Source organism: Perna viridis, chromosome 3 (assembly GCF_037379345.1).
Source record: "Perna viridis isolate PV_CMFRI_1.1 ecotype Kerala chromosome 3, ASM3737934v1, whole genome shotgun sequence".
In the NCBI taxonomy this organism is placed as follows: Eukaryota; Metazoa; Mollusca; class Bivalvia; order Mytilida; family Mytilidae; genus Perna; species Perna viridis.
The window spans coordinates 18,441,132-18,452,367 of NC_142447.1; the positions used below are offsets into that span (position 1 = coordinate 18,441,132).

At 39.9% G+C, this 11,236-nt stretch overlaps 1 protein-coding gene across 1 annotated transcript; it reads right to left on the bottom strand.

Moving 5' to 3' along the window:
* Nucleotides 1-5,317: 5,317 nt before the first annotated feature.
* On the bottom strand, nt 5,318-8,222 carry LOC148621297 (uncharacterized). The gene is made up of 2 exons (XM_088575460.1): nt 7,803-8,222; nt 5,318-7,533 (listed from the first exon to the last, which is right to left on the bottom strand). Exon 2 carries the CDS (start codon nt 6,782-6,784, stop codon nt 5,345-5,347), a length of 1,440 nt encoding a protein of 479 aa, XP_088431586.1. The 5' UTR covers nt 6,785-7,533; nt 7,803-8,222; the 3' UTR covers nt 5,318-5,344.
* Between the last annotated feature and the right edge of the window lie 3,014 nt (nt 8,223-11,236).

Genomic DNA, 11,236 nt, shown 5'->3' on the forward strand with positions numbered 1-11,236 from the left:
TATATTTTGTGTGGAGATCATTTATGTCTCATGTATTTTTTTATTCGCTAATATTGTAGTTTCTCCTTGCACTTGTAATTTCAGTACTGTATATTCGTATATGATTTACCTATATTTATGTATTACCACACCACCAGGTGCCATGGAACCGTCATTACAAGCTTAAGGTTTCTTCTACCATTACATTCTCATTTTCAAATGCATAATTTGACATAAAATTACAAAAAAATTACAAAATCAATTTTCGTAAAAAAAACTAAAACATGACATGTTAAGGATATTTAACTAACAATTATGTAAAAACTATGGAGTTTTATTTTACCTATGTGTAAATGTCAATGAAAACAAAACTGTCTGTTCCTAAAAAAAACACACGTTTATGGAAAAAACACATTATTAGAAGAAATTTACCGCATTAATAAGGCAAATTGCGATGTATGACCCTTCTATTTAGTGCATGGTAGACTTTTTTTGCGGAGTATTTCCTGGAATTACATAGTAATTCTTGTGAAGGAATTGGTCCTTTAAAAATTGGTTGGCCATATGTTCGGTACAAAAAAGGTAATGTTTGGTGAGAATGGTAGTATAAACATATGATGGCACTGAGAATACTGTGTGGAAGATTGTCCGACAAAAAAAGATAAGCAGAAAGTATTATAAAAGATCTCAAAGACACAAACAAAACGCTATTGTTATGATATACAAGGTGTACCGGAATAGAAATAGCAATTATGAATCAAAAGTGAAAACCAGAGATACTACTGTAAACGGTTACAGATTTATTCATCTTGCATCCTTACAAACACATGTGTCACAAATATTTGTGCATGCTGCTCTCTGTGTAAAGGTAGAAAAATCTATCTGGAGGTGCTCCAATTAAGCTAACCACAGAACCAGCAATAAATGGGTTGGCTTTAGGTCTTTCTGCAAGATGTTGTGGCTGCTTCAAGACTTTCGTTTCGGAAACAAGCCCTTTACTGAAAATGGACAGGTCAAGCCAATGTTCGATATCCGAAAATATATATATATATATAAATGTACGGACAATATGGGGTTCATTAATGACTGTAAATAGCCTTGCATATCTTAATGAGATGCTTACATGTACTGATTCTCCAGGAATGACCAAAAAACTTACTAAAGATTGAATCAGACATTAACAACTGGTGGAAGGAAATTCTCGATGGAGAGATGAAAGTTGCCATTGACGAGGAAAAGAATAATAAAGAGATGCATACATGTGCATATCATTTATCATTTGTTTGGATGACAGTATAAGACATCTAACTCAACATGAAACCTAAATGAACGATCATCATCTTTGCAACATCAAAAAATTATATAGGTAAACTATGCATTTTTATATAAAAAATAATGAAGTCACAAAAAAAACTTGACAACATGTCATTTCTTTCCACTAGTAAATGCCATACCGATACTACATGTTCTATTGCACATGTATGCCAAATCAGTTGGATGTCGGTGCTCACCTTAAGCCATTAGCCCAAAGCCAAGGGCTATTAAAATTGATTGGGGTTAGTGAAACGGTGTGTACTTTTCTTGTTTCGGGCTAGTTGAATTCTATACAATCCTGTATTATTCGGGCTAGTCAGTGAGATTTTTGAAGGAAAGTACTGCTCTGTGTGTAAGAATTTCCCACATCTTTTTTCATAATCACTGATATCATATCTTATTCACTTATCGTCCTCTCGCAAGGGTCCGTCCAAAACTATTCTTTACATATGCTCGTGGACACTATATAATAACATGCTTCAATAGATTTTTACCCAGTTTTATGTATTGTTATTCCTCAAGAAAACATTTGGTACTATTGAGTTCCTGTGTCATACAAATGTAGGTCAGAGGACAAGTTCACATCTAGTTTTAGTAGTTTTATAGCCAATATCATCATTGTGGAGACTCTAGATTCAACATGCTTCAATAAAGTTCTATTTAACTTGGTATATGATTAATCATTCACAATATCTTGGATGCCTCGACTTTCACGTTTCCCTCCAATTCTTCCAATTCCTGGGGAAAACATAATTGGCGGCGCAAAAATATAACCCATGACTTTTGCTCGGCGCTATGGTTTCATTCATGTGCAGGAAATTGCGGAAGCCTAATCTCTGAGTCACAAGGTCCAACTGAAAGTGAGTGTCTATAAACAGGCATGGCTCATCGAGAGGTTTTACTGGTGCCTGAATATCTGCGCCCTCAAAGGTTGAATATCGTTCGTATATCGCAAACCCCTGTTGGTTAGCAGGGCTTACACGGCGAAGCAGACTGGCCACTAGCAACCAGTTTACGATGCAGACCATGATTTGGCGGCTTGAAAGTCGGCCGATGCACCGGGTTAGCACTATAGTTGTCCACATAATACGTTAGATATTGCATCTCCTGCTCTAAAAATCCGCTTTGTAGAGTACGGTACACTTCCGTATCTAACACATAGGCTAGCAAATCATCAAGACTTTTACAGTTCAACCATGACGCAAGTTTGTTAAGTGACCAATTTACCAGTAAACACCAATGGTGGATGTGTTCGTCATCAAAGGTACAACCAATGGGATGATCTCAATGTTTGAAGGCAACTGAGGATGCTTGGATCTCTTGGGTATGACATTCCCAACATGTTGTGGTCGGATACCAAAACCATGGTAAGTGAGTCTTCTGTACATGGCGCCTCATCTTGTCCGTCGTTTGTAAGCCGCATACATAACACGTGCGACTCCGAGGTATGGATACAGCTGCTTGGCCATCATCAGAACACGAGGCGCTTGTAGAAGGGCAAGCTAACATGCATGCGGCCTTTACATGATCCTCCACTACTCGCTGGTTCTCGTTGGCCTGTGAAACCGGCACTATTCTCATGTTGTCTTCTGCTTGGGATGTGCCGCCAGCAGATTTCTTATCATCTATAGCCTCATCGCCTGAACCTAGTTCATCCGACACAAAGAATTCAGCGACGTCCCAGTCTAAATCCTCAGAAGAATCCGTACACCAACTTTCTGGACAATTAAGGGAAGGTTCATCTTCTTCCATGAACCAATCTCAATCTAGAATATATAAGCAGCTTAACATGATTAATTATATACACACAAATATTTACAATATTATATACAGTTGTAATTGCGGTTTCTCTGCCTTTTACTAATCCCGCAACGGCGCCGGTAACCGCACCGGTCTACCTCGTCGTGTTTTAGCCCATGAACTAAGCTATTGGAATGTTCATCGGATTCAACGGAATAAGCGTCCTAAGTTTGCTCAATTCATCAACGTTACACGTGGGGGACGACGCTCCCCTCTGATCAAAACAACCGATTCTTTCAGGTTTGTAAGAGAACTGGAGAAGTAAGGGTCGGTTATAAGAATGTTGCATGTTTTGCAACTTTTAATACCACATTTTGATATGGTACAATGTGGTTCGTCATCATTGTAGTCAAAGATATCGTTTAAAGTGATGGAACATGGTTTGATAATATTAAAATAGTCAGAATTTTTGTACTGGAATAGATGGTCTGCAGACTGAACGTGTGATTGGGTGCTTTTAGTGGAATTGGTCGGGGCACTTTCCATACCAGAAATGAGTGTGCTAAGATTCCCATCTGGGGACACCACATACTTACAAGACAACAGAGTGTCCGATCTGCTGTCAGGTTCTGACCTTTTTATACTGGGCGACGTCCGAGACAGTTTTTCTTTCATTCCTCTTGTTAAAACCATTAATTTTAAGAGTTCATATAAACAAGCTGTAAGAGAGACAAAGTTACTGACATGGTCACGATGGCAATTGAGAAACCCTAGAAAACTCATTAATTCTTTACTGATGGTTGGCACTGGCCAATTTTGTACTGCCTCGGCTTTGGAAGGCGCTATTTTGATGCCATCGGCGCTGACCAAGGAATTCAACCTCAGACCGGAAAAGTGTTTTATGCCTCAACTTGAGATTGTATTGTCGAAAGCGAAGCAGAGCTAAATGGAGATTTTTAATGCAATGTTCACCTCTATGTCATCGAGGTAAACGAGAACTTTAGAACATGTCAAACCTAGGAGGACCAATTGCATTGCTCTTTGAGATGTGGCGGGAGCATTGCAAAGCCCCATTCCCATTCGGGTGTGTTTAAATAATCCGCAGCGGGTTATGAAGGCGGACTCCTTACAAAATCGTCATCCTCAAGTTGTATCTGATAGTATCTACTACCAACGTGCAGAAAGTCAATGCACCATCTAACAGATCCGTTCCGTTTGCGGACTAGGACAGGAGCGGATGCCCATTCTGATGTAGAGGGCCGGATAACGTTAGCTTCCAATTATTTTTCAACGTGCTTCTGTTCAACATCTTGGAATTCCCACGGGGATCTTCTCATCCGTTGTTTCATAGGTATCTTATGTCGTACCTTGGTAAGACAATCCAGGTCTAGATCATGTTTAGAGAAGACATCACTAAACTCACAGAGAAGTTTCTTAAGTTGTGCCTTCTGATTCAGTTAAATGTATCAACGGAGCGGTCAAACAAATCAACCAAATGCGGGGGAAGTTGTGTCCCCTCCTGTTCCGGCAAAGGCTGGGGGAGTTGTGTCCCCTCTGCCATGGTTGACCCCTCTATTTTTCGGACGAGTAATGATTCTGTTGCTGAACTGTGCAGTACCTCCTTGAACTCTTGAACTCTTCAGCTTGTCCAATGCAGCGTGCTTTCTTTAATTTGACGAAATGAGCAGAGTCATTTATGAACCGCACCATGCAACTTTGTCCACTTCCGATTACGCTAGACATCAAGACGGCGGGTATGGTGCTTGTTGACTCCAATATGTAATCTGCCGGAGGTGCTGGCTCAACCCTCACTGATATTGTAGTAACACTGTTAGAGGGCAGGGTGATACCCTTGCTGACTATGGCCGTTGACACACTGGTCTTGCATTCCTCGACTATTCTATCCTTCATCGTTCTGTTAAATCACGGTACCGGCAGGGATATTAACTATCGCCTCGCAAGAAAATCTAAACCTAAAACGAGTTGATAACATATTTTTATCACACAAACGTCCCAGTTCACGGTTACTTCTCCAATCGAAATGGGTACTCCTGTGAGTAACCGACCAAGAGGCCGCTTGCCTATTCCAGAAAGTTGTACCACTTCAGCATCTGATGGTACATCAGCAAACAGGGATTCATCTGCGAGAGTAATCGTAGCAGCAGTATCAACCACTGCTGTAACCCTGGTTGATTCGATAACAACTTCTAAAACCATAGTCCTCCCTTTTACGATTCTACGGGCTATTATATCCTTTAGGCTCGTTGTGTCTTGGGTCTGGTCCAAGCCTAATGACCTGACTCTCTGGTGTTTAAATCCTGATTGTGCCGCGGGGACGATGTCCCCTGCTGTAAATTAGGCGATCGTATGAACGTAGAGCGATCTGGACTCGTGGATCTAGCAAATTTGTTGTGTGGCGATGGTGACCTGGGAGATTGTGGACTTTGGCCCCTTTGATTTGACGGGGACCTACCTCTATAGTCTGGAGACCTCCCTCTGAATTCTGATCTGGGTGGACCCTGGGTGGATATGCCGTGCTGCCAAATCCTCGTCCTGGACTTCTTTCTCGATTAAGAAGCTGAACCATCAGAGAGACTAGTTGTTTGATGTTTGTCTTTAACTCCTGATTTTCCTGTGCACTACTTGAGTTGTCCAGGGCACGAGGCCCTTGAACTTGTTGTTCCTCTTCAGGTGGCTCTGCAAACTTAACTTGCCTGTGACTGTAGGAGTTTCGGTTGCTTGGAGCAGGGCTCCTATACCAATAGATAGCTCGGTGGTTGGCTATTGATGATTTAACCCATTTAACAGTTTGGTTTACCGTTTTTGGATTGCGCTCTATCACATACCGTGCTGCTCCCATTTCTTTGCGACCCTTTCGAAAAGCTTCCGTTGCTATTTGGTCTACAATATCTTCAGCATCAGCTCGATACCCATCTACCGCCAAGAATTGAACCCTTTCTGCGAATTCCGCAAGAGATTCTGAGTCGTCCTGTCTTACAAACTGTAGTTGTCGTCTAGCATAAAAAGGTTCTTCTTTCCTGCTAAAACGAACTTTCAAGAAACGTCGCAGCTCGTCAAATGAATGTTCTGTTCCCATGGTAACACGTCGACCATATTCCAAAGCTCGATCGGACAAACAATCAAAGAGCCGACTAATTTTTTTAGGTTCATCCCAACCTTTCCTGTGTGCAGTGCGTTGAAATCTGTAGATGAATGACTCCCACGTCAGTGCTCCTGACCCTGTGTATAATGGTAACTTAGGTGGTTGTGGGCTGTGACTGCGATCACGACCTTCAGAAGCTACAGGCGCCACCAGATTGAAAGCACGATCCATTGAGCTCTCACTGTCAGACGATACATATTGACGTCGTTTCTTTGTTCTACCCCGACTTTGTCCATTTTCCTTGCTAGAGGTGGTGTTTTGCAGATCAGAACCAAGTATAGGAGGTACATTTTTTTCTTGTTTGCCTGCATTTGGTGGAGGTTGACTTATATCAATTATCATTTTATTTGGAGGCAATTGGGGAGGAACTATAGTATGATTGTCTGTAGAGGGCATCATATGGCGTTGGTTAACATGTTGGGTGTTACTAGCCGGTATATGGTTTGGCGGCATAATGTAAACATTGTTGGGCAGATATGAGCCATCAAGATTGTGGTCTAATAACATCTTACCTTGGTCACCGCGACTACATTGAACATTGGATTGAGACGTCGGGGTAGTTGATCTCCGATCTCCTAATAAATGCATACCCTGATGTGATGGTTGTGGAATCGAGGCTTGTGGCCTCTGACTTTCTCCTTGTAAATCATGTACAACATGATTTGATGGCTGAGGAGTCGAGGCTGGTGGCCTCTGAGTCCCACCACCTTGTGCAGGCCCGTTACTCTGTGGGCTGTCTAACTGTAAGTTTGAAATTGCTAATGCAAACTGATCACCTGGTTTTTAACTTGTACCTGTTCCTGAATCAGGGTTAGCCACTACAGTTCTGTTGGGAGACCCTACAGAAGTTTCATCTAGGGATGGTAGGAGCAAATCGACATTTGATTTTCGGGTACTGGACCTTGGCTTAACGCCACCTTCGCCAACTTACACATTCTCCTTCCTGCCGCTTCATTTTTTCCTTTAATCAGGCTATCAACCTGACTGGCCATAGCAGTTACATCTTCTAAGGCCGACGTTGTCTTGTCATCTTTTTGTACTAAATCTGGGTTCTTAAATTGTATATAATTTGGATGGTTTAAGTAACAAACACAGTACAATTTATATCAAATTTTGTTAATAAATATTTGATTCACTGTTCAAATGAATTATTTTATTATATAATCCGATGTTGAAAAGCTTCGGTGGCTGTTCATAATTGTAAGTGTAAACAAATGTATATATCATATTTTAGGACGTCTTATTCCAAGAATGCACTTCCGGAAGTTACAAATCTTCTTCCGCCCACTAGTCAAGACGAAGGCGGTAATGGTGGACAATTAATTTCATTTTCTCAGCTGCAATGAAAAATCATGTTATATGACAAAGAAACAATGAGAATTTGTTATCAAATTAACCTATTTGTTCTCGGTGAATATTTTATAATAGTGCCCATCCGATAAAAGCAGACAAATGTGAATCAATGAGCTGGAAATGCGTGATCCGAATGAAGATCACGCGGAAAATTTGAAAATTTTTTTCACCAGGTAAGATCCTGTCGACGACGCCAGTCGAGTGACTACACAACAATAATCATTAAATACACAAAGTAAATATAATAACTCACACAAATAATCCATCTTCTTGTGAATCCAGACAACAGAACAAAAATAAGCACACACGATGATCAGAATATATACCGGAAACTGACGTCAGTTAAAATTGTGTACTGGTTCCAGTGGAATTAACTAAGTATTAGGCGCTACGCACCACATTATTGACGGCTGGCTTCCATGCGAGCTGGTATTGACGGCTAGCTGCACGCTGGTTACCGTTCACATTTAAAGTTATTAAGGAGATCATAATATATAAGTACAATCAATAGACACGTGTTAACCATATTCACCTTGACATTTAAACCACAACAATATATGTAAACAATTGTGACTTTAAAAGACCTGTACATGTACAATGTAGCTACAGGGGAACACTTTATCTTGAAGTTTTTTTAGCTTGTTGCTTACTGACAGATCCTTTTCCTTACTTGGAGGTTTGATATTCACATTCAGCACTTGTATGCATAAAATCACAGGAAATATCTCTGATTATCTCAGCACCAGTATGACTTATGTGGATCCCTGTGGGATCATTTACATCATATAATGCTTTATTTGGTACATTATTTGGTGTAAACTCTGACCATAAATCAATGAATTGTAACATTTGACTGTTTTTACATAGTTTTCTAATACAGTTGTTAACAAACAAAAGATCTTGAATATAAGCACTCTTGCCTCTTCTAGGCATAATACTACAAATAACTATTTTGGCTGATATTTTGCCTTTACCTTATCTACACAATTAGTGAGATTACCAATGACCTGTTCTAACTCATTTTTGAAGGTGCTTATATCATTTGTACCCAAGTTCACTATAACATTTTTCACCAATTCTGGTTCCACATTTGAATCTGACTTGTCCAATAAAATTTGGACGTTTTCTAATGTGGTTCATGAAATTGCAAAGATATATACATTATCACCAGCTTGTACAAAGTCAATTCTTTTACAGTTTGACGCACCTAGAATTACCGACTGTTCAGGAATGGAAATTGGCTCATTTTCATTTTCCAGCACGGATTCAATAGTTTTATTGAGTACTTGTTTGTCGTGCTCTGTATGGACGTTCGCTGTAGTTTTGTCATCCATACGATTGGCGCTCCGTTCTTCCCGAATATCATAAATATAATCGCCGTATATCTCTCGATCTTCCGCCTCGCATTGGCGATGCCCGTGGCCCTCCACGTCGCAACGGTAACAGACAATGTATATGGACAGTCTTTAGTAGTATGTGTCAGACTGTTGCATCTATAGCATTTACGTTCCGGTTGAGTTCTACGTGTAGGATTTTGGATGCATATGTAGGAGGGATGGTCGGTTTTTGAGCAACAGAGACATTCTGTTCTGTTATTGTCAGTAATTAGGCACATATCGAACCTTCCAAATTTAGTAGTTTTTGGAATGACAGGGACACAATTCATAAGTTGGACATAACGAGTGCCAGTTTCTATATTTGTTTCTTTTTACTATGCTCCTTTTCATAGATCATTGGACTACTTCTCCATACTTCGATATGTAACCACATATTGTCATATCGCTCATTTCACAAGGATATTTGTATAGATGTAATCGACTTTTCATCCACAAACGTTTTTAGTTCGTTTAAGACTACAGAATGGGTTGTACCTTTGATGAAGCTTGTACCAAAATGTACTGGCAGGTGTCTCTGGATTTTGGCGTTGGGTGCATTTTCGACCGCCATTGTGAGTGTGAGTATAAATAATACTCAGCGTCTCATTCACAGGATCACACATCCTTAAATTAAGGTCCAAATTTGCCACAAACGTAGTGTTTACAACAGGGAGACAACAAAAGATGTTTTATATGGCTAATTGATCCACAATTACGCTGTTGGGACAAATAAAACAAGAAAAATACACATTTTTTACTCGGAGCCTCACAATCAGTATTGTACTGATTTGCATTAAAGGGAGAGAAATATTACATTCTACTTTCAGTTTGATATTCAAAAAGTTTTTAACGAGTTTTTCAAAAAATCACTTTGTCGTCCTGAATTACGATAATTACGTCATAATTTCCATTGACAACTATCAATGCATATCTATTATTTATCTAATACACACTTTTTCATCGAATATGGACAAATGACTATGATATCTGATATATATATAGAAGGGTCTGAAAAATTCCCAACGATGTTAGAACTGTCAAATTTGCGAAGCAAATGTTTGTCGTTCCCTCCGCGGGACTCGAACTCATACCGCTGTGACATCTATGGCAACACCGCCTGCACTAAGTCCAGCGCCCTAGACCACTCGGCCAGCTAGGCTATATAAAAATATAGCTCTCGCTGGCCGGGTCATTCCTCCTCGTAGGATTAATTTAGGGCTGTAACTTAGTACAAGATGTATGGTAGTACGGGACAGTTCATCTAGGTGTTATTATGTAGGATAGAGGATCAAATTAATGATGCATGTCACAACAATTCAATATTATACAACGTCTCAGAATGTGACGACTCTATTCTTTACATTGCTCCATCGGATCAAATTGATACAGGGAAGGAAACGTAAACTTATAGAAGGGTCTGAAAAATTCCCTACGATGTTAGAACTGTCAAATTTGCGAAGCAAATTTTTGTCGTTCCCTCCGCGGGACTCGAACTCATACCGCCGAGTGGTCTAGGGCGCTGGACTTAGTGTTGCCATAGATGACAAAAATTTGCTTCGCAAATTTGACAGTTCTAACATCGTTGGGAAACTTCGTCTGAGTGGACACAAATTACCTTTTGACATTTTAATAAGTAATAAATTGTAATTTTATGACGGACGATAAAAGCCCGCCCTGAATGCAGCTACGAAAGGACTAATATCATATCAAAATACTCAATCAACTGAAAATGAAGAAACGTTCCAAGAGTTTTGAAACTGTATTCAAAACACTTATTGGGCGATATTAACCCATTTTCAATTAAACCGTTTTACTGAGGGACTACTGTTGTCTTCAGATTATCTGGAAAAACAGAAGATGGTGCAGACATTGGAGATTGGACTAGTACAGGATATGTCCGAATGATAAAACGATTCTATTCTGCAACAGGACGTTTAATAGGAATCAATTAATCTATGTTAATTTTTTTTCGTTAAGTGATATGACTTATTTAGTCGGTGTGATCATAATCTCATATCATATTTAAGAAGTCAATTAAGACATGAAAGAAGCCTAAAATGGGAAGAGACAGACGAGGCCGCAAGAAACGCACAAAGCAGAAAAGTGAGTGGGAAACCAATATGCCCCAACGTGATACTTCTGGCCTGTAGATGAGAAAACCTATGGCAATGCACATTCCGAGACGCCCAATGATGCTGAACAAAAAGAACAGAGAAAACATGAGAATAAAGGTTACAGACCACCAATTCAACCAATGAGCATTTGGAATGTACGCAAAAATAGTCCTACGCAGAAATTACCCCTTTTCCTC

What these genes read in the sequence shown, in the direction of transcription:
- LOC148621297 (XM_088575460.1), bottom strand. Translation starts at nt 6,784, where the DNA reads ATGCATTTATTAGGAGATCGGAGATCAACTACCCCGACGTCTCAATCC.